Source organism: Hippopotamus amphibius, chromosome 8 (genome assembly GCF_030028045.1).
Source record: "Hippopotamus amphibius kiboko isolate mHipAmp2 chromosome 8, mHipAmp2.hap2, whole genome shotgun sequence".
NCBI classification, from domain to species: domain Eukaryota; kingdom Metazoa; phylum Chordata; class Mammalia; order Artiodactyla; family Hippopotamidae; genus Hippopotamus; species Hippopotamus amphibius.
The window spans coordinates 39,951,890-39,976,652 of record NC_080193.1 but is presented as its reverse complement, the minus strand read 5'-3'; the positions used below and the strand labels follow the sequence as shown (position 1 = coordinate 39,976,652).

The following is a 24,763-nucleotide window of genomic DNA, read 5'->3' as shown; positions in this document are numbered from 1 at the left end:
GTGTGTTTAGAATAATGTCTTCAAGTTGAGTAATATGATTACAAACGAAATCCTTACCCCGCGTGCTCTGATGCTGAAAGAAAAGCTTGGAATAGACCTGAAATGGGGTGAAGCTGAGGATTTCCTCACTGTAAGGCTCATCATGCAGGAAAGTGTGAAAAAGTCAGAAGCAACAGACACATGGAGAGCAAGATGGGATATAAATCAAGTTTATCTTGTCAAGAGAATTAGCAAGTACTTTCCACATCTGGGGACCATTCTACTCGCATTCCCAGCCTACTGGAGCATTTCTATTGTTTCCCCCTTATCTTTTCCCTGAAACTGAACCAGAGGCAAAGGGTGAGGGATATTACTATAGCAAAATCACCAGAATTCTTATTACCACCTCGTGCATGAGCCCAAGATAACTTCTTGAAGGAATGACTGTGTTTCATGGGTGTTTTGGTATCAAAAGGGGCAAATACCCTGAAATATGTCATTGCCTCGTCTGGAAGTTTATGCCTACAGAAAGAAGTGTGGGGGGGCCATTATATACATAGGATGCAGCAGATTTGAAAATGTGATGTGCTGTAGCACTTAAGGGCTCCCCTGAAATTAAGCAGTGGGTGATCCCTGGAGCTAATCAGAATGCCTCACATGTCAGTTCATCCTAAACCTCCTAGAGAAATGGCTTGGTGGACAGACGTGGATTATTATGTCTATTCTAAAATGTGAAAACTGTGTTTTACTTTCTTCACCAGATCTTTAGTGAGGGAATGGAAGGAAAGAATTCTATTTGGTATTTCTTTGCTTTCATGCAGTGTTTTTGTTTGTTTGTTCTGCTTTGTTTTTGTTTTGCTTTTGCTCTTCTTTAAAGCTAACATGATTTAAGCTCTTTCATGGAACCAAGTGCTATTTTAGACTTTTATTTGAATTGCTTTTTGCTGCAGGAATGATATACATATCTATCTATATATATATACAGATAGGTGTATATATATATCAGTATAATAATCCCAGGAATAACCTAGCTAGCATTTCTTACAAAATTGGAAGAGGCATTTTTGAAGTTATAGAACATCTACTTCCTAGCAGCTTTCTTTTTACCTCCTAGTTTCAAGCGACTATTTTCCATGCTTCCCCTAGGTTTATGCTATTGTGTGCTGTTCTAAAGTGTCAGCCCCAGGAGAGAGTGGTAAGAAAGGAACAAAGTAATAGCTCACGACTATCAGGAATCCTATATTTGAAAACACTAAGGGGATAAAGAGAGTGAACAATGATGAGGAGTTAGGGTAATGGGCTTCTGGGGCAGGGGGGAATTAACACACAACAAACCTCTCTTGTTCCTTTTAAAGTGCCACTGACACAAACCAGGCCCTAGCATCTTCTTTTGGTACCCTGAGTTCCCTGGTCGGAGTGGACTTGAAATGGGGGAGGGTGTCGAGGATGACCGCTACATGCCGAAGTCACAGAGCTCAGGTTCAAGGTATGCCTGCAAGAATGAATGGCTGCAGAACTGAAGGCTGCATCTTAGAGAGTGGAAATATAGAACTGAATATGGTCATGTGAACACTTGTGTCTCTTCCTTGTCTAGAGCAGTCAGTCTCGAGCGATCGTTTTCACCACGATAAGTTTGTCAAAGAGGAAGGCAGTGGCCATAGCTGCCTGGTATTCTGGGCTGGTTTGAGGGGATCGATGCTGTGGTGAGCGCGTGTATGTTCCAAAAATAAAAAGAAAGCAGAGAAAGAGAATGGCCCAAATTAAAAGAGGAGAAGGAGAAAACCAAAAATGCACAACAAAGAAAGAGTAGGAGGTGACCCTGCAGTTTTTTCAGATGAAATATTCCCGCTTACACTCGCTCACTGTGTTTTGCAAATCAATGTCATTTCTAAAGGAACTGTCCAAATTTTCCGGATATTCCTTCTCCTTCATCTGGTTGGAGCGATGCGACTGCTTATGCTGGTAAAGGAAGCGGCTCATGACTCCGATGATGGAGAAGATTATGAATATCACCACTGCTATTACTCCTGTTGTGAAAGAGGGAAGAGAGAGAGAGAGAGAGAGAGATTATCACAGATCATCTGGTCGAGAGAGAATTCAATGGAGACAAGAAAGGCACTTAGGAAAAAGAACCAAGCAAAAACAAACAACAAATGCTGCCGCATGTCCTGAAATAAACACAGGCTGAAATGCCTTCAGGCTTCAGTTACAAAAAAAAAGAACCTTCTCTTTCAGGCTAGTGAGGGAGCAGGACAGTTTAAATCAGTGAAGGCTTTATTTAAAGGACTAAGAAGGCCTTCAAATAAGTATGGAATCGGACTACCAAAGGATCTTTTAGTAATTCCTTCCAGACCTGCTTTAAGGAGTGGGTCTGAATCATTTTTAATTAACACGTCTTTGTCACCTTGCAAATAAGTATCTTAGAACTACTTTAGCATCCTAGAAAAGAATATTTAAATATCTCACTCCCCAACGCATGCTTTATGGATATAAATTTGTTTACGGTATTTGTTTGCTTTGCTAAAAATGTTTTATTAATAATGAAATGCTTACTAAATATTCAGGGCATGCTACCCTTCTGTGCACTCTGCAAGGCACAAGTGTGAGGATGGTACCCTTCTCTTCTCCAGAGTAAACTGCAATGGCAATCTTCTGCCTGATTGTGTCAGATCCTCCCCTACTTTGTATGTGATTTTACTGGACCTACTGGGCAAGTTGTCCTCACTGACCCTTTGCCAGGAAGGCCCTTGAGAAGGAAATAGCAAAGTCAGAAAAAGGATGGTGAAAATGTAAATACTATCAAATTTTGAAAGGAAGAAAGCGTCTATGGCAGAGGGCGGCATTTTTCAACATTAAAATACTTGAAAAGTACTTACATATTTCAAAGATAAGCTCATTCCTAATAAAATGTATTTTCTGCTATTTTTTTTCTAAGTAGAATGGATCTTGAGATAAAATGTTTATCTTACAAAGTTATTTTTGGAAACCCTGCATTATAAGTTATATAAGCATGAGCATTTGGGAGTTAAATATATTGATTGACTATCTGATGGCAATTTGTAACAGAGCTGAGGTCGTGAGTAAGATGGCTTACTTTTTAAAATAGTCCTAAACCATGAAGTAGCATTTTCCCCAAATATTTTAGAACAAAACAGACTAAAACCAGGTAAGTTAACAAACCTAGAAATAAATACTGCATATAGTGAGTGATATCCAGGAATGGGTTGCAGCTTTAAGGGATGGAATACAGAACCAGTTTCTACTCTATTCAGGGTGGGGGGCTATGAACCTCCAGAAATTTTCCTCAGGGGTTGGGATGAATTTCCTGCTCTTAAACAAACTCATAGAAGCCTGTACATGGGTGGGAAAAAGTCAGCCGTCACAGAAGTCTTTTCTCTACTGGTCAAATAAGAAATTATAGGAAGAGAAACAGGTACCAAACAAAAATCAACTTGCACTCTTTTCCCTGAAGCATTATGTGTGTTGTGTGTGTGTGTGTGTGCCCTTACAATCTTATTGTAACAATGCACCTCTGTGCTCCCCCTGCCATCTGTCCTTCCTGCCTTAAAACACTACTCACTGCTTCCATTGTTACCTGTCTATTCTTCCCACCCCGCCCCACACCTGCCAAGCTGTGAGTTCCTGCAGGAAGCATCCTTCTTTCCTCCTACTATTCCTGTACTTAGCACTGGTCCTGACCCATAGTAGGGGCTCCTTGCATAGCAGTTAAATAAATGGTTACTGTTGATTTTTAAGAGCAGAATTCCATCTGGTGTGAATCAGTCCGTCTAGCTGCCAGAAGGCAGAGATGGGCCACCTGTGAGGACTATGGTTCTCAGATGGAAATGAATTCCGTCTCTCACAGGCATCTTACATTAAACAAGGTTTGGGAGTCATTCCATGTTGCAAGGCCCAGATGGAAAAATCAAGCTCTTGGAGGCAGAAGCCAAGCTGAGGCAGGATACAAAGGGGTGAGGCCAAGAGGCAGTGAGAAAATGGAAAAGCAAGCGGGGCAGGAGAGAGAGCAGGGCTCACAGCAGAACAGACAAGAGCTGCTTCTGTAACCATATGTGCCGCTGGATCGGAAACTATAGTCCTGTTGGCATCACCCTGCTCATTAGATGCACTTGGTGGAGGAAGCCCGACAGGAGTATGGCTTTGCCCATCTGTCTGCCCCAACGTGGCTTTTCCCCAAATGTAGTTTTATTTGTTTGCTTTGTTTGTGCTTTAGGAAAAATGACAACTGGATGAGATCGACAGGATGCACACTGCCTGTCTCGAAGTAAATTATCCAGCTGTTGACTCTGTGTTCAACTGCCTGCTGGTTCAGGGGAGAGATGCCTCCCCGGAGCTGCTGGTGCCCAGCCTGAAGGAGAGGGTGCCTGTGATCCTTACAGCGTGTCTGACCATTCATGGAAAGGCTCACATTCTTGCAGATCATGCAGGGTTCTGGGTGCTGGATAGCTATAGTGAGGAAGGATTCAGATAAATTCCCCCAAAGCACGGAATCACTTATGTCTGTCCTGTTTTCAGCCACAAAGAATGGTTTACCTCCAATGACCGCCGAATCACTTCGCACTGCATTGGTGAGTGGTTCCCGCTCATCTGTCTTCCCAAAAAGATCTGAAAAGAGTAAAAGACATTCAAATTCCTAGAAGCAGGTCTGCAATATGGAGTTGAAATGACACATCTGTGTATCAGACCAGGTGTTCTCAAAGAGTTGGTATTTTGGAAGGAACCCAAACATACACAAACAAGCATTTGAAGTATACTGCTTACACCCCATAGTTTCATGACCCTGTTAGCTTCTATGCAAGTTGTCAGATAAGAGGTTAAAAGAGATGATGGTGCTACTCTGCTCGTGTCTGCTTTGGCTCGCAGCATGCCTCTCAGTCTACCCCTGAGGTCCATTTCTGTTTTGCTGGACAGTTCCTATGCATGATAATGACTTCTTTCCTCAAGCACACTTGCGTCTGCTTCAGAGGTTTCTTTAATTACAAGAGATTCCTCCATTGTGAGTATATTTTTGTGTATGGTGTTAGGAAGTGTTCTAATTTCATTCTTTTACATGTTGCTGTTCAATTTTCCCAGCACCACTTATTGAAGAGGCTGTCTTTTTTCCATCGTATATTCTTGCCTCTTTTGTCAAAGATAAGGTGCCTATATGTGCTTGGGTTTACCTCTGAGTTCTCTATTCTGCTCCAAACTCAAAATGGATTAAAGACCTAAGTGTAAGGCCAGACACTATAAAACTCCTAGAGGAAAACATAGGCAGAACACTCTACAACGTACATCAAAGCAAGGCCCTTTTTGACTCACCTCCTTGAATAATGGAAATAAAATCAAGAATAAACAAATGGGACCTAATCAAACTTAAAAGCTTTTGCACAGTGAAAGAAACCATAAACAAGACAAGAAGACAACCCTCAGAATGGGAGAAAATACTTGCCAACGAAGCAACGGACAAAGGATTAATCTCCAAAATATACAAGCAGCTCATGCAGCTTAATACCTAAAAAGCAAATAACCCAATCCACAAATGGGCAGAAGAAATAGACATTTCTCCAAAGAAGACATGCAGATGGCCAACAAACACATGAAAAGATGCTCAACATCACTAATCATTAGAGAAATGCAAGTCAAAGCCACAATGAGGTATCACCTCAGTCCAGTCAGAATGGCCATCATCAAAACATCTAGAAACAAGAAATGCTGGAGAGGGTGTGGAGAAAAGGGAACCCTCCTGCACTGTTGGTGGGAATGTAAGTTGGTACAGCCACTATGGAAAACAGTTTGGAGGTTCCTTAAAAAACTACAAATAGAACTACCATATGATCCAGTAATCCCACTAGTGGGCATATACCCAGAGAAAACCATAATCCAAAAAGAAACATGTACCATAATGTTCATTGCAGCACTATTTACAATAGCCAGGACATGGAAGCAACCTAAATGCCCATCAACAGATGAATGGATACAGAAGATGTGGCATATATATACAATGGAATATTACTCAGCTATAAAAAGGAATGAAATGGAGCTATATGTAATGAGGTGGATATACCTAGAGTCTGTCATACAGAGTGAAGTAAGTCAGAAAGAGAAAGACAAATATTGTATGCTAACTCATATATATGGAATCTAAAATTGGTACTGATGAACTCAGTGACAAGACAAGAACAAGAATGCAGATGCAGAGAATCGACTGGAGAACTCAAGGTTTGGGGGGCCGGGGAGTGAAGGGGAAGCTGAGATGAAGTGAGAGAGTAGCATAGATGTATATATACTACCAACTGTACAATAGATAGCCAGTGGGAAGTTGCTGTATAACAAAGGGCGTTCAACTCAAGGATGGATGATGCCTTAGAGGACTGGGATGGGGAGGGTGGCGGGAAGTCGAGGGAGGGAAGGAATATGGGAATATGTGTATAAATACAGATGATTGAACTTGGTGTACCTCAAAAAAATAATAAAAAAAAAGAGCTGAAAAAGTTATTTTCTATAAACATTAAGAAGAATATTTTGGGAGCTGAATAAAGATGGGTCAATAAAAAGAAATTCTGCTGAATTATATGTTTGCGCAGCCACTTTAAAAACAAAAATAAATAAAATAAAAATGGAGAAATATTGCAGACAAAAAAAAAAAAAAAAAAAAGGAATGAGATGGAGCTACATGTAATGAGGTAGATTGACCTAGAGTCTGTCATACAGAGTGAAGTAAGCCAGAAAGAGAAAAACAAATACTGTATGTTAACTCATATATACAGAATCTTAAAAAAAAAAAAAAAAAAAAAAAAAAGGTAATGATGAACCCAGTGACAGGGCAAGAATAAGGATGCAGATGTAGAGAATGGATTGGAGGACATGGGTTTGGGGGGGCGGGGGGCGAAGGGGAAGCTGGGACGAAGTGAGATAGTAGCATAGACATATATACACTCCAACTGTAAAAGAAATTGCTAGCGGGAAGTTGCTATATAACAGAGGGAGATCAACTCGATGATGGGTGATGCCTTAGAGGGCCAGGACAGGGAGAGTGGGAGGGAGTCGCGGGAGGGAGGGGATATGGGGTTATATGTATAAATACAGCTGATTCAAAAGCTGGTACAAAAGTGTAAAGCAATTATATTCCAATAAAGAACTTTTTTTTAAAAAAAGAGATTTCTGAGTCCATTTGCAGGAAAGGACAAAGGTGCTCTGAATTAGCACCCCCAAGAATCCCTCACACATTTTACTATATGTACATTAAAATACACACTGTACATATATATTATATATATATATATATATATATGAGCATCTTATATATATATATATATATAAGAGCATCAAGTTTGAAGGCACATAGACCTGGGTTCTAATCCTTGTTCTGACACTTATATTGGTCTGGTGACATTGAGCTACATACATTTTTTAAATAATAATCTGCAAATGTATTAAACGGGGTTAATGATCCTATAGGTATGCATATAGTGCACATAAAATTGTCAGGACCTAGATCAACTATTATTAGTATTCCTGTATCATTTAATCCTCAGGAAATGACTACAATATGATTATTATTTTTCCCATTTTCACAGATAAGGAAATTATATGAAAGCCATTCAGTAACCTGTCCAAAGTTCTACAGTTCATTCACAGAAGATTCAGAATTCCAATCAAGGCTAGCCAAGTGTCACATTCAGGTTCTTTCTAGGATACATAACTGACTGCTGACAACAAGACACCAAGATCAGTGATGAGCAGCAGGGGCAAAACTCTATGCCTTTGCTTTTCTCATCATTCACAACTTATTCAGCAATTGATGACCACATCTGATTAAAATAGATCCTAAGAAAACACTCCAAGGCACCTAGGATGACAGTGACTAAGAAAAGATAGAAAAGGTACTTCAGTGGATGATAGTCCCATGGAACTTGCTTGTTATTAAGGAAGGTTGATTTTAATCACATAAATTATATCACTGATAGTTCAACCACCAGCCTGCCTTTATGACTTCTAAACCTCTAAACTCTTCAATCCTCAGAGCACTAGCCATTTAAACAGTAGTGAAATATATATTTATATATATACACACATACATACACGTATATTTGTAACTACCCATCATATTAGAAGTAGGATTATTTAAATATATTAAATATCACTCCTAAAAAACCAGTCATAATTCTTAACCACTTGTAATCATACAAGGTAAGGAATTGGATAATATTAGCCTTTAGCCTGGAAGTTTTTTGAAGACATCAAAGTAGCACTGGTGAGAGAATTTCCATTGAGTATTTTCTTGCACACCTGATGAAGAATGCACTGTGGTCACTGCATTCACATCTGAATCCATCATCGAGCCACAGCTGGATTCTGTCAAGGTCCCTTGGATGGTTACAGGTGCAGTGGTGGCATGGCGCAGGGCTGCCTTCAGTGGTGCTATATGGTTGTATTGAACTGAAGCCAGACAGCCAACAAAACCCAGGGTGTTTGCTCTAGCAACTTCAGAATCCAATCCAAGATTCTCTGCAATATGAAAGACAATCAGTTTTGTTTTTAAACTATTCTCCATATCCACTTTAAGTAATGTCTCAAATTACAGAAAGTACCTTAGTATTCTTTGAGTAAAGGAAATTGTCTTCCCTCTTTCTTCATCTCCCCTTTCCAAACTCTACGCCCACTGCAAGTATCAATATATCAAACACATAGCATAGAGAATTGCTAGGGCTATTTTGCTTTGAGATAATGTTTCGAACTTCTAAATTTTCATTCATGTATTTTATGAACTGTAACGAATACTTAATAAATCTCTTCTACACTCTAGATGTTTTATAGAATTTAGATCATTATCTCCATCACCGTTTATTTATGGATGCTGGTGGTTAATTCAAGCATACTACAATGCTCATTACAACATTTCACTCAAAATGATAGCAAGAAAAAAAATGAAAAGAGGCAGACAGAGCAATTAGAATTCAAAGTGGTCCTCTCAAAAGTTCATCATGTTTGGTATTTTAAGCAGTTTGCATACACTGACCATCTAGTCAAGATTTTCACATTCTTAGCTCTGTCCATGGTGCTGATTGGTGACCGTGGATTTTCTATGACAGAAATCAATCTCCCAAAGTATCTTTGAGTCTTTATAGAAGATAATGAGGCAATCATTTATGATTCATGACAAGATCAAATGTCTCATTTTCTTCAAGATTTGTGGTAAGACTATTTAGTAGCCCATTTCTTTATTTTAACAAGGATCATTTGAACAAATTGCTGTGATGCAGTTACATAAAACTACAATACCGGATGAACCATTTTTTTTCCCTTTAAGGAATAACAGTTTTAACAGACCTAGATGGTTTAAACAGTTATTTTATTGTGATAATCTGTTTGTTTTCTAGAAGAAGATAAGGCCTTTCCTTTCTATCAAGTAAATTATAATTTATTTCCATTCATAAATGATCAAAGAGTGCCTCCAGGTATCACCAAGCAAGCACTTTGCTGGCCACATTTAGGGAAGACATATAATGGACATACAGAACAAAATGAGAAACTAACATCCCTTAACAGTGCTTTTTCTAGTTTTGTCCTCATTATTCTCTCCCCCTTCAACACCCATGTAAATCTTGCTAGTTTATCATCCCTCTCTTCTTACAGGAAAAGAGAAGAAATAATGCGTATTCATTTTATGTGGCTATTGTACAAATTAGCATGAACCGAAACACCATAAAACAACACAAATGTTTTGCCTTACAGCTCTGCAGAAGTCTGATACAGGTCTCCCTGGGCTAAATTCAAACTGCTGTCAATCTGCATTTTTTCAAGAGGCTCCAGAGGATAGCCCATCTCTTTGCCTTTTATGACTCCCACAAGCCAGCCACATTCCTTGGCTTACAGTCCCCTTCCTGTATCTTCATAGCCAGCAATGCTGCATTTCTGTGCATCTTTCTTCCAAAGTCACATTTAATACTTTAATACTCTCTTCTTTTGCCCCCTTCTTTCACTTTTAAGGACACTTGTGATTGTACTGGGCTCAAGGATAATCTTCCTATTTTAAGGATAGCTGATTAGCAACCTTAATTCTTCTTTGCCAGTTAGCATAGCATATTCACAGATTCTGAAGATCAGGACTCAGCTGTAGGTCATTGTAGGTCATTATTATTCTTTCTACCACTCCTTTCTTCCTGAGATTCTGTGAGAACTTTCCAGGTAATGATGATAAAAATCTAATAGAGATGTGAAGTGACATTCTTCAAGTGTGAAACAACATTGGGGGGGGGATATGGGGAGGAAACTGCTGTCTTCCAAATATTCCAGTAAATATCCTACAATGCTGGTACCTATTTTTTGCTTGCTCATGAAAGCATCACATATGGCTATTTCTTAATCTAAGCTTAAAAAGATTGAGATTATGAACATAAGAGACTGCTCAAACATTGTTATGCAACAGCCTTCTACACCAAAAAGCTTTAATTAAGACTAGGTGCTATTTGTGGAGTGCCACCAGAACTCAATGTACCCTAGTGTAATTCAGAATGCACATTAGCTACTGACTGGTAGTTATCAAGGGGTAGAGTCAGAGATCAGATGTATTTACAGAAAGAGGCAGAAGACAAGAGAAGGGAAGAATAAACTGGTATGAGGTTTTTGCTTTGCAGGATTTCAAAGCAGTGGAAAGTGACATGTCATGGCTGCTATGCCTTGAGGGTCTAAGTCAAAACTGCCATATCTTATTCTTAGAACTCAGTGAGAAAGAAGCCTATATTGGTGCCAAGGTCTTTGAAGGATGTTGTTATTTGGGCCATCATGAATCCAAGTTCCAGGTAAAAGAATTGGCACATGGATAAATTGGGGAAATGCCAGAAAATGACCACCTCTCTTTAAAGGAAGAAATCATTTGGATAAAGTCTTATCTCTAGGAAAGTTTATTTATTCTAGATGTATAAAAAGCATTCAAACCTTGAGAGGTTTCTGAAAAGAAATGGAGAAAACAAGAATCCTTGATAGAAGAAAATACTCTCAGTATGAGATCTGCCATAATGATTTCTCAGATTCTAATATATATGAACAGACAATTGATATAGCCAACATGGGATTAATATACTAAATATATAAACTAAACGTTTATCAATTTTGTTCATCTTTGCAAAGAACCAGCTCTTAGTTTCATTAATATTTTTTATTTTTTAGTCTCATTTATTTCTGCTTTGATCTTCATTTCTTTCCTTCTACTACCTTTGAGTTTTGTTTGTTCTTTTCTGTTTGTTCTTTTCCTAGTTCTTTTAGGGTAAATTTATCAATTGATTGAAATTTTTCTTGTTTCCTGAGGTAGGCTTGTATTGCTATAAAATTTCCTCTTAGACCTGTCTTTGCTGTATACCATACATAGAGTTAGGATCATTGTACTTCCATTTTTATTTGTCTCCAGCTATTTTTTTAAAACTTTCTTTTTGATTTCTTCAGCAATCCATTGGTTGTTTACTAGCATGCTGTTTAGACTCCACATGTTTATGGGTTTGTTTGGGGTTTTTTTGCATTTTTTTTCTTGTAGTTGATTTTTAGTCTCATACAATTGTGGTCTGAAAAGATGCTTGATATAATTTAAATATTCTTAAATTTATTGAAGATTATTTTGTGGCCTAGCATGTGATCTATCCTGGAGAATTTTCCATGTGCACTTGAAAAGAATATATACTATGCTGATTTTGGATTAAATGTTCTGTATATACCTATTAATCTATTGGGGAAATGTGTCATTTAAGACCAGTGTTTCCTTATTGATTTTCTGTCTGGATGACCTGTCCATTTATGTAATGGGGTATTAAAGTCCTCTATTATTATGTAATTGTCAGTTTCTCCCTTTATGCCTTTTAATATTTGCTTTATGTATTTAAGTGTGCCTGTGTTGGGTGAATACATATTTATAATTGTTATAACTTTTTTTTAGGTTGATCCCTTTACATTAGGTACTGTCCTTCTTTGTGTCTTGTAACAGTATTTATTTTAAAGTCTATTTTATCTGATTTAAGTATGCTACTCCAGCTTTTTTTCATTTCCATTTGCATGAAATATCTTTTTCCATTACCTCACTTTCTCTGTGTGTCTTTAGATCTGAAGTCTCTTGTAGGCAGCATGTATATGCATCTTGTTTTTTAACCCACCAAATCACTCTATGTTTACAACAATTGTTTTTAAAATATTATTTCTATTTCCCTTTCACATATATACTATTATCATCCAAAATTTACAAGAAACTGACACTATTAAAGTTAAAATATATACAGGAGATCATGTGACATAGCTGAGATTGAAACAAAAGTCTTTATGACTTGAAATGCCAAACTCTTTATATAAGCTATGCTGCCTCCCTAAAAGTCTTCCAAAAATATACTAGGTATTTTTGTAAGATACTTTTAAATAAATTAGCTAAGAAGAAGTAGGTTGCAAAAACTAAGGAAAGCACAAGTCATTCTGAACTCTTCATTGTATTAAACAGAGTGCATTTCCTTTGACATTTTATTGAATTACTGCACTCAGTGTATAAGAAACTAGGCAAGGAGCTGAGCTCATATGGTCTGAGCTACATTATAAACATGGAAGACAAACTTAACGGTGAATGTGGCTACTCAGAAGTGGTTGAATGAGAAAGCAAATAAAAGCCCTCCCACTGGAAAATGCCACTGTTCTCTTTCTCATTCTTCCCAAGGTTTTCTGCTAACATATAAAAGTAAGTCCCAGCCACTCTAGAACTGCAAGGTTTCTCCTTATATAATATATATTATCACCTTGAGACCCATAAATATCTTACAAAGAAAAAACTTCAGAACTTCTTATTTGAAATTGATATAGGTTCTACCTCCCAACACACTTTAAATATCACTGAAATACTGTTTCTGATTCTCATTAAAGTCTATCTCCCTGCCCTCAAATACTGATGTAGAAGAAACTGAATAGCACAGGTTGGAGGTAGATAGATCTGAGCTGATGAATTATGCCCTTAAACATATGACTTGTATTTTCTCATTTCTGAGTTTCAATTTTGTCCACTGTAAAATAGTACTGACCACATGAATTGTGGTGGAAATAAATATAAAAACATGATTCCTAGCTCAGAGCCCATACATGCATTTATTATTATTATTATTACTATTATTATTATTATTCCTACTACTCATCCAAAGAGTTTCAAACTCCTATGCCTAGATTCAATGGCCCTCAACAAGCCCCGTAATACTGCATTTATATGAGAAAACTAAGATGTAAATGCTTATGTGCTTGCTGTAAAGTCAAAATTTCCACTTCATATTGACTCATAACTGAATAAATGTAGTACTAAAACTTAAAATGACTCAATTGGTTATTATAGACTAACTTTTTAAAGCAACTGGAAACTTGACTATCTACATTAATTTGCATACACATATCTTCAAAGCAAAGCTATGTCCCTCTGTTAAAACAAGTGGATTTTGTGATGCCAAGGAAAATAGCACAGAACCAATTTCAGCCCCACAATGAGCAATACTTCACACAGTCACAATTGTTTGACACTAAGAGAGTGGTAGAGCCAATCCAGGCAGGTTTTTTTTCTGGATATTAAAAAAAGAAAAAGGAAAGGTCAGCAATTTGCTAAAAACAGACATTGCTGTAGGATGTAATATGACATTTGTTATATGTCAACAGCCATTGATGACATTTGAATCATGAAGTGTCAAAATACAAGCCTGTAGACTCACACAGCCTGCACTTACAAGAGTAAAATGTTGCACCATCAGAAAACATAAATAAAGAAACTGATGTTAATGGAAGATATAAGCAATATATACAAGAGTTTTTCCCTCAAGAGTACTCTGTGGCTTTCAGGTAAGAGAGAAACAGTTTGAAAATTTAACTATCAGGAATATTCATGGCCCTCAGATAAAACTTTTTTTCCTGAAAAAGGAATGTCAAACAGTATTAAAAAAATGCTTGGCATTTACTTAATGCTTTTATGCTTTTCATGGTATGCACATTTGTACATCCTATGTAAATATTCATCCTTGTAAAATAAGAAAGTGTGAGATAATTACACCCAGTTACCAGTTAGGAAAATTAAGACACAAGGTCAAGGTCAAGTAATTGTTTAAAGCAAATTACCCAGTCCATAGCCAATCCACGTTTGATATCTAAGTCTCTTGTATTCTGTCCTCCTTTTTTTCTGTTATGCCATGGTTAATACAATTCTATAGGTATTGATTGTTGATAAGGTGAAGAGAAACCTCACCTGCATAGCATGACTTAGAGCCCTTCACTAACTAACTCCCACCCACCCATCCAGCCCCATCTGTGCTACCTAGAACCGGACTTCTCACTCTTCTCTGAATAGGTGCCCATGTTCTCTCAGCATGGAAGGCCCTCTGTCCCTTAACTACCTGGATAATATCCGCTCCTCTGTAAGACCTACATCTATTGATTGGTCACCTATGAGAACCACACTCTGTGTGAAACAGTGGACTTAAAATTTACAGCTAGCAGACATATTTAACAGATCAGCAATGATTTCAGGCAGTAAGTCTTATGGAAGGGAGAGATGCCTGTGGCTCTGGTATCACAGAAGAGACACCTGACACAATCTAGGACAGTGGAGATCAAATTTAGCATGCAAATTAATTTTCCAGGGCAATGTATGAAAATGTATGTCTTTGGATCTCTACTCATTCAGTACGTCTGCTGTGGAGGTACCCAAGAATTTGCATTTTTAAAGCACATTCCTAGACAGTTATGGTACAGATGGTTCATGAACCACACTTTGAGAAACGGTGATTTAGGAAAGATGGCTTGGAATAAATGTATTAAGTGATGAATAGACAATAATCATGCATGAGAGGGTGGGCAGAGTGTCCCAGACACGAAGCTAAGCCTATACAAAGCCTAGAGTGAGAAAGTCCATCACATTTCAAACACTAAAAAATCAAGTGAACTCTGCCTTAAAGTAAGGCAAAAGATGATGTTGAAATGATAGGCAGGGGCCAGGTGGAGTTAGAAAAGTACTTCTCCATGCTCCTAAGGCATTTGCTTACTTCTAGTACACTTCTTCCATTTCACCGTTATGTTTACAAGTCTGACTTTCAGCTAGATTGGCAGTTTCTTGCTTTCGGGAAACCTGTTCTTTTCCAATATCCAACCCCACTGACTAGGACATAGTGCCTAACACACAGAGTTTTTCATAAACCATAAAAGGAATTAATAAATAAAAAATAAATGTTTCCTAATATCAACAGTAATGTGGCCTGATCAGGGATATTTAAATATATTTCAAACTTCTTTATTCTGGCCATTTATAAGCACTTAGTTTCTTCACTTTTACATTCACACTCACAACATATTATATGGAGTTCGCTTTGATGAAGCCTAACCCTGATGAGAACTTCATTAATATTTCTTGCAGCTCTGCCAAGGGTACTCATCGAATATTTCTCTTCATTATTCTCAGTATTTGCTACCTGAAGCTAAATAAACTGTTTCTATGGAACCTGAGTGACCCAGTAAATTTGGTTGCTACACATCACAGTGTCTATCCTGTTCATAATGTCCCCACAGGCATAAAGGATCAGAGCCTGTGGTTTTGCCTGTCACACTGCAAAGGAGACGCCCCCTCAAATGTTGCATGACAGGCTCCTTACCTTCAGGTCCCAGGCTGAAAGCCCCTTCCTTGGACATCTAACAAAGGAGCAGATCCTCTTTCCCCCAACTCTAAATAGCCAGCACTGAAACCAGTTGATTTCCTTTCTAATTTGTTGCATCAAAATTTGTAATTGTGTGTGTGTGTGTGCGCATGCATATAATATTGTTTCACCTTTTAGGTACCACTCCAGATTATCCACTTTATGATGAAAGTGTCCTTATTTGCTTACCACTAAGTGACTATTTACTAACATTATTTTGGGCATAGAAGTCGTTAGATAAATGATTTTTTTGGATGATTAAATGAGTCAGAATTGCACAGGGCCAGGCATGTGACAGGTCTTGCATTAATCTTCTTTAAGTAAAAATATATACACATAGATAGATAGATGAATAGATAGATAAATGATTGATAGATGGATAAATGATAGATAGATAGACAGATAGATACTAATGTTACAATACAAAAAACATACAAAAATAACCAAGTTGATTCAGTCAACAAAAGTTCTACCACTTGGGAATTCATTATCTTCAGTGAACAACTCACGGGCTCAACTATATTTTTCATTTTTTAATTGGGTTCCTTAGTTACACGCACTACCTAAAGGCATCTCTATGGATATACAACAGTGACTACTGGATCAGTAAAACCTTAGCAATATATCCAAATTTAAAATTCTAGATATCATACTCCCAATGCCAATTCTGCTTATTTTCCACAGAAAAATCACTTTTCTGACTTTAAGACTAGGATGCTCAAGTTGATGTATAAACTCATTCCTTTGGGATTGAAAAATACAAAAGAATTCATCCTAGGATGCTGATTATTTATTTGAAGTTGGCCCAGAACCAGACAACTCATGTGTCTTGATTCATACCTATGTCGTTTACTCCGTTAAAGAAAATGAACAAAACTAGAGCCCTGCATGTCCCAGCACAGAGTCTTTTAACAGAGTCCCCAAAATAACCTATAGAAATATATCCTACTCTGCTGTGGAATTACTAGCTGTGAAGTTAAAAGTACCAAAAAAGAGTAAAAGCCATACTGAGCACCTCCAGTGATCTGATGTTATTTCTTTTTTTGTTTACAGAGGTAGGCATAATGCATATTTTGTGAAGAGGCTTTCTGCTGCAGGTAACAGAAAATCCAAATTGCAGAGACTTAAACATTACAGGGATGAACTATCTCAAATACAAGGAGTTTATAGGCAAGGAGAGCTCTAAGCATGGAATTTCAGGGCTTCTTCTCTGTGGCTATCTCATCCCCAGGCTGGAACAAAGTGATCATGCAGTTCCAGGCATCACATCCAGATGCAACGATGTCCAAAAGCAATACATAAATACATAAACAAAAGCCGCCTCAATTCTGTGTTTCTTTTTAAGAATGGAGAATCCTTTCTCAGAACCACATGCAGACAGTTACCCTGCAGACTTCTTCTAATTGACCAGATTGTAGCACAGGTTTAGGCTACACCAATCAATGGCAGCTGTAGGGACCACAATCCTTTGCTTACATCAGTAGTTTTCAAGACCTGTTTTTAGTCCAGATCCATTTTCACTCTTAAAAATATTAAAGAGATTTGGACATCTGTATCTGTTTAGAAATGAAAACCGAGAACATTTTAAAAGAAGCCACAGGACACATTCCATTAGCCGTCTAAGTGGTGATATTCACACACCTTGTAGCCTCTGAAAAATTCCATTCTGCATGTATAAGAGAATGAGAGTGACAAAGTTCATGAATATCTATTATTAAAATGAATATAGTTTTGGCCTTGTGGATTCTCTGAAAGGGTCTCAGGATTCCACCCTCACAATGACCACAGGACCAGACTTTGAGAACCACTGGTTCAGACCAGTGAGGCAGAATCCTCAGGGATTGCAGATGTAGACAACCTTTCCAGGAGCACATGAATTCATAGAGGAGCATGAATGCTTAAATAAAACTTGAATTCTGCTAGGAAGTTAAAAATAAGTCAAAATGGATGTTGGGTAGGCAATCAACACTTTCAGTTGCATACATACAAGGCAATCTCTGGATGGAAGGAAGGAAGGAAGGAGGAAAGGGAGAGAGAAAGGAAGAAAGAAAGAAAGAAAGAAAGAAAGAAAGAAAGAAAGAAAGAAAGAAAGAAAGAAAGAAAGAAGGAAAAAGAAAGAGAGAAAGGAAGGAAGGAAGGAAGGAAGGAAGGAAGGAAGGAAGGAAGGAAGAAAGAAGGAAAGAAGGAAAGAAGGAAAGAAGGAAAGAAAAGAAAGAAAGACAAAGAAAGAAAGAATGAAAGAGAAAGAAAGAAAAAGAAAGAAAAAAGAAAGAAAGAAAGAAAGAAAGAAAGAAAGAAAGAAAGAAAGAAGGAAAGAAAAGAAAGGAAGACAAAGAAAGAAAGAATGAAAGAGAAAGAAAGAAAGAGAAAGAAAGAAAAAGAAAGAAAGAAGAAGAAAAGGAAAAGAAGAGAAACAGAGGGAGGGAGGGAAAGGAAGGAAGGAAGGAAAGAAAGGAAGAAAGAAAGGTATTCAAAAATAGCTTCCTTTTGAACTGGATGTATGCATGTGTGCATCCACCCCACCTCACCCCCACCATGCACACATTCAATTTAAAAAATAGTTATTTTTAACAAGTCATATATTGACTTCTGCAAAAATCCTTATGTCTAAGTTGAATGACCTGAATTTGACTGCTATATATACATATATATAAGGAAAAATGAGCTATCCTCTAGGGATTGAATGGAGACAAGCCATAGACAAAATTGCCCTGTTGGTGATGATTCTATTTAGTGCTGCTTTTTTTCTTTGGTGCCAATTATCTTCTATCCCGGTGCTTATCCACATCACACGCCTCGTACTACTAGACAATATTATGCATCACTGAGGAAGACTTCCGAAGTCCTGATCCACAATAAGAATAGGGGATACTAATCACTGAGCATTGTAGATACAGTGGTGAAGTATCAGACAGACAAAGGGCACACATTGGCTTTGAGAGATGGAAAAGACAGAGCAGTGTGGCATTATAGCTACTATGCAGATGGGGGAGATAATATTCATAGGGATTCAAAGTTACTGTAGTTGAAATTCCTAGCTCTTCCATCATATATTTCTTTCCATGCACACTACCCTTTGAACTACAGACCAGAGCTCAACACCCAAGCCTCCAGCTTGTCTATCTTTACAAAATGGCTCATCTTGTGATTTTAGACAGTCAACTAGTATGCCATAGATGAATCCGGGTATGGTGGCTACAGAAAACCTCTTTAATGAGGGGCCATTCTCAAGTCTCCTGGGATAAAGTATGGGTTTGGAGGTGGGGAAAGCAGCATATTAAGTACAGAGGCCAGGGCAGTCCTGAACTCCAAGTCCCAGAAGCCCCATGTGTACAGCAATGACTGGTCCCTCTTCCTGAAGGCTTATCTTTCTGGGAAACTAAACTTTTGGTGCTGTTCCCAGGCCTGGTGGGGGGGGAGGGGGAGAGATGGCATATTTGCCTTTGTGTGTCTAGATTATTAACAAATATACAATTAGTAATTTCTATATTAAATGAAAATAAATCATTCAAATGTTCCTAACATGGTGATCATAAAGCAGATCTTTTATCTCTCTAAGCTGTTGGTTTCTTATAGGTAAAACTGATCATCATATATGCCTTGATGTTTGGTTTACAAGACACATGGTCTGGCAGAGAATAAGCCCCCACCCTCCAAAGATGTCCATGTCCTAATCCCAAGAACCTGTGAATATGTTACTTTACTTGACAAAAGAGACTTTAATAATGTGAGTAAGTTAAGGGTCTGGAGACACAAAGAGTATTCTGGGTTATCCCAGTAAACTTCGTGTGACCACGAGGATCCATACAAAAAGGGAGGCAAGAAAGCCAGTTGGAAGGAGGAGATATGATGATAAGCAAGAGCTTCTAGTACTTTGAGGAGGGGGCTACAAGTCAAAGAGTGCAAGTAACCACTGAAAGTAGGAGATGGAAAGGAAACACTTTCTCCTCTGAAGCCTCCAGAAGGAACACAGTTCTGCTGACATGTGAATATTAGCCTCATAAACCTCACTTAAGACATCTAAGCTCAAGAACTGTAAGATAAATTTATGTTGCTTTAAGCCAACAATGCTATAATAGTTCCTTAAAGCACCAACATGAAAATAATAAACATAGGAATACTTTTTGAGAATGCTAAAGCAGTTCTACTTTCTACATTTAAAACATGCCCAGAAATTAATATTTTAGTGGCTATAAGACAATGATAATTTTCTTGTGTACCTATCTCTATTTAATGAAGTCAGTCATTGTAAATGGTCTCCACTTTGTCCAGGTCCAATATGCATGAATTTCAGTTATCATGATTTAAATAACACCAGTCTCCCAACAACATGATTCAAGTTTCAGTGACTATGATACAAATGTAAGTAATTGCATAAAGTACAAAGCCTGCTGCTAGCACTTCAGTCCACAAATTAATATGTAAATAACAGATGTGCATCATGATTAGTAACCAATCACATCATTTCTTCCCAAGTCTGTGGGTGATTGGCCTCTGTGCCTTTGCTGATTTAATTAACACACAGACAGCAAAGTGTTTAGTTGTGCAACTTCTTTGTATCTCAGTAATAAACCCATGTGAGATATTACAAAAAACAGCTAACCCAAAGAGGGAATTGGTCAACAAAGATGATTTTGCAGCAAAGAAACAGAAAGTGAGAGCACTGGAAGTGAAATTCAAATGTAAATGGATTTATAGGAGCATTTTCAAATGAAAATGGTGACACTGACAGTGTTTCAAAGACTCTAGATCTGCAGCCACAGGAAGTTAGAGAAGGTGATAGGAATCGATGAAAATGAAGCGGTTCATGACAAACAGAATGACAATGTCCCAGAGGAAGTGATGCCAGCAAAAACCTTCACGTTTAAGGAGCTCTCCAGGACATTTCATGACATTGAAAACACAAAGGATAAAATGTTGGAAACTGAACCAAACTTAGAAAGCAGTATGACAGTTCACCAGGACATGGAAAAGATGTTCCCTCCATATTTGGTCACACAGCCAGAAGAAGGCAAGCACTGTTCAAACTATTCTTGAAAGTCTTTTTGCAAACAAATGAGATACTTTCTAATTCTCAATGTTTCTAATATTTTAGATTACAGTGTACTAAGTAAATACAAGATTTTTCATTTTCCTAAGAGAGTTTTTATTTATTTTTATTTTTAAATGTTGTATGGAAGTTTAGTTGATCTATACCCTAAAAGAGTTTGTAATGCTTTTGCAAAAAAAAAATTTAAAGGTCATAGAGCTAATCACAATTTTTCATGAATGATTAAGATGCCTTTTCGCAGTTTCAGTTCAAGAGGTCACTCTTACTGTTCTGCAGAACTGTGTAAAGTGAGGACCACCTCTTGTAACATCTATTGTGAAAGGATTGCCTGATAAATGTCAAAGGCTGCTTTATATCCCTTGTAAAACTTAACCAACGTCTGCGTTGTTGTGCCCATCTTAAACAAATGAGGTTAAACAATACAAAGGAACACCTGGTAAGTGATAGAGCTGGGATTTGAACCCACCCTATGTGAACTCATTCCCAGGCTGCAAGACACTACACCCACTTCTTCTGGTATTTGCCAACACTCCTAGGACATCAATCACGCCCTGGCTCTGCCCTACTCAAGTTAGATGACCAGTTAGGTTCTGATGACCACATCACAACAACCTTGTGAAATAGAAACTGCATTACTCTCCATGTCACAGGTGAATGAAATTAAGGTTTAGTGAACTGAAGTGACTTGTCCAAGGTCTCACAAGAAATGTTAAAGCCTGATGCCAAGCAAATGTAGTGACAAATGCAGTGAAACAATATATTTTGTTGAATAAATGTGTTCAGAGATTGACAAATATCATATGATATCACCTTATATGTGGAATTTAAAAAATGATACAAATGAACTTATTTACAAAAGAGAAATAGACTCACAGACATAGAAAACAAGCTTATGGTTCCCCAAGGGGAAAGCGGGGTGGGGAGGAGGGATAAATTAGGAGGTTGGAATTAACAAATACACACTACTATATATAAAATAGAGAACCAACAGGGACCTACTGTATAGCACAGGAAACTATACTCAATGCCTTGTAATAACCTATAATGGAAAAGTCTGAAAAAGTATATATATATATACTTGAAGCTAACACAACATTGTAAATTAACTATATTTCAGTTAAAAAAGTTATTGAAAAAAATGTGTTCAGTGGTTGGCCTTTAAATTCTATTCTGTGTAGATTTTGTTTGTTTGTTTCTATTTCCTGTGAATTTATAAACATACTTCAGCCAAGCGTGCTCATCCCAGAGAGCCAAACTCTCTTCTTCCTGATGAAAGAGGATGTTTACTGGCTGGCAACCTCATGTGGTCATCATTTTTTTTCATTTTATTTTATTTATTTATTTGCTGGCTGTGTTGGGTCTTCATTGCTGTATGTGGGCTTTCTCTAGTTGCAGCAAGTGGGGGCAACTCTTCCTTATGGTGTCTGTGGGCATCTTATTGTGGTGGCATTTTTTGTTGTGGAGCATGGGCTCTAGGCACGTGGGCTTCACTAGATGTGGCATTCAGGCTCAATAGTTGTGACTTATGGGCTCTAGAGCACAGGCTCAGTAGTCGTGGTGTACAGGCTTAGTTGCTCTGTGGCATATGGGATCTTCCCAGACCAGGGCTCGACCCCATGTCCCCTGCCTTGGCAGGAGGATTTTAAACCACTGCACCACCAGGAAAGTCCCAGTCATCATCTTTGATGATTGCTTACTTGTCTTCTTCAGGATACCGTACTTGTGCTTTAAAATGAATTTGCAATGACTTCATGAAAAGAAAAACTATATTTCTGGGATTTCATTACAAGAGGTATTTCAAAACTAGTGTGTTTTACAGTTGGCTTCCAATCACATTGCAAATGTAACTCAGTAAATACTAAATGAGGATGGATTGTGTATGAAGCATCAGTTATGATGTTTGCGTAAAGGCTGAGTCTGCTTGGCTTTCAGAGCAGGCGTGCCACAATTACACTATACAGCCCACTAGCGGGGGACTGGCCCTGGCCCAGAAGTCTCCTCTTAAGGGAGCCCCCACCCATGCTAGCCTGGAGAAACTTCTATCCTCTGCAGTCTGGAGAACCCCTCATCCACAGATCTTACTTCACACTTAACGTTATGTTTCCTTGTTTTATCTCTTGAATCTTTGATACACAAGGAGGTGACCTCCAGGGTAATGAAGATCAAACTGGCTTCAGTGGCCCAGATATGAGCACACATATTGATCTGCTGTCTCCTCTGGAGGGCAGGAAACCCATGAGGGCTCATCCCAGCCCTCACTCATCAGTATCAGTTCTCAGTCATTTACATAATCATTTTTCATCACTGAACTTTGTTTTTGTTTTGTTTGTTTGTTTTGTTTTTGTCTGTTGTTTTGGAGGGAGGGTCACTGCCACACTGTGCAGCTTGTGGGATCTTAATTTCCTGACCAGGGATTGAAACCACATCCCCTGCATTGGAAGTGGGGAGTCTTAATCACTGGACCACCAGGGAAGTCCCCTTCACCAGGAAGGATTTGGCTAAAAGTGTAGCATTTTCTTCTCTCTTTCTCTATCCCATTCAGAGAGTACAAAATCACACATTATTCCTGTTAGTGATAATTTGCATTTGACTACATGTACCAGAAAGTTTAACAAAAAAGAACAGTAGCTGAAATCAAGTAATAGCTTATTTTATTCTTTATTCCCAGTTAATGAGAAGTCTGATGCTAATCTGTCTAATGTTGGTATTTTGGCTCCAGATATCATCAGGGCCAGAACTTATTTTTAGATTAATACTTTCCTCTTCATAGGCTATGGCTTTTGTCTTCTTCCTCATAAGATGACTTGAGGAACTCCAGCTACTACCCCTATGTCGCAGTATAGGAAAGTGGGAGGTGGGGGCAAAGGGCAAAAGGGTATGCACCTGCTAAGTCAGCCTTTTTGAAAACCATACTGACTTCTTCTTGGATCCCATTTTCCAGGACCATGTTACATGGCCATTCTCAAGAAGGAGGCTGGGGATGTCCTGATTTTAACTGGGAACTTTGCTCTTATCAAAACAGGAGCAAAAATTTAATGAAAAACACCACTGTGTTCAACTAAGAAGTGGAGAATGAATACTGGATATTAGGAAGGCTGTTGGCTCAGTTCCCTTCTGACAAATAAACTTTCTTCTCTATGCTTTCCTCCAGTTAAACTGTTATGCAACTTCCTTTCTAGAAACAGGTTTCATCACTGAGGAATGGGATCCCTGGGTTCAACATTCAACTCTTCTACTTTTTCACATTGTATCTTTAGGAAGGATACATGATATCTTTTGGCCTGTTTCCTCACCTATAAAATGGGAAGGAATGTGGTGCCTGCATGTGGTAGATTAAAGATCGTCTTTGACGAATCTTCTGTTGAGAAATGGGGTCTATTTCCCCTCCCAGGAGTATGAGTTGACTTGTGACTGCTTTACTCAATGGAACACATTGCAAATGATACTCTGCCAGTTCCAGGACTGGCCTTCAAGAGGTCTGGCACCTTCCACTTTGGGGGCTTGGAGCCCCAGGCTACCATGTAAGAAGCCCTACAGCCCTGAGAGACCATGCAGAAGGACCTTGAGACTAAAGGGAGAAAGAGAGGCACCCAGCTGAGCCCAGCCTTCCAGATGTCCCTGCCATGGCAGCAAGCATGTGAATAAATCTGTCTTGTCCTCCTGACCAGCCCAGCTACTAAGCATATCTCACCAAGAGAATCTGCTCACCTCCACAAGGAGCTGAAGAACCAACCAAGTAAGCTCTGTCCAAAGTCCTGACCCACAAAACTCTGAGATATTTTGGGTTAAACTATGAAGTGATGGGGTCATGTGTACACAGTAATAGACATGTAAGATTCTACCTCATATGTTTGTTGTGAGGATTAAATGTAATAATGAAGGTAAATGTCTTAAGTGATGGCCAGGCACATGGTAAATACTCAACAGTGTTTGCCTTATAGGTATAGTATCCTCTGAGATTCCATCCACGTGCTTGTGAAAGGAGACATTGGGAGGAAACATCCAATGTGGGTCTCTCAGCTGCACTCACCACCCCAAAACTGTTTTCTAATTA

At 38.3% G+C, this 24,763-nt stretch overlaps 1 protein-coding gene across 2 annotated transcripts in view; it reads right to left on the bottom strand.

The window, feature by feature from the left end:
* Positions 1 to 1,809: 1,809 nt before the first annotated feature.
* Positions 1,810 to 24,763, bottom strand: part of CNTNAP5 (contactin associated protein family member 5) — an 893,955-nt gene continuing 871,001 nt past the window's right edge. For both annotated transcript variants that reach the window (XM_057745525.1, XM_057745526.1), the window contains exons 22-24: positions 8,269 to 8,487; positions 4,531 to 4,602; positions 1,810 to 2,006 (exon numbers count right to left, since the gene is read on the bottom strand). In XM_057745525.1, coding sequence (XP_057601508.1) covers positions 1,810 to 2,006; positions 4,531 to 4,602; positions 8,269 to 8,487 — 488 coding nt within the window. The remainder of the gene's footprint in view (positions 2,007 to 4,530; positions 4,603 to 8,268; positions 8,488 to 24,763) is intronic.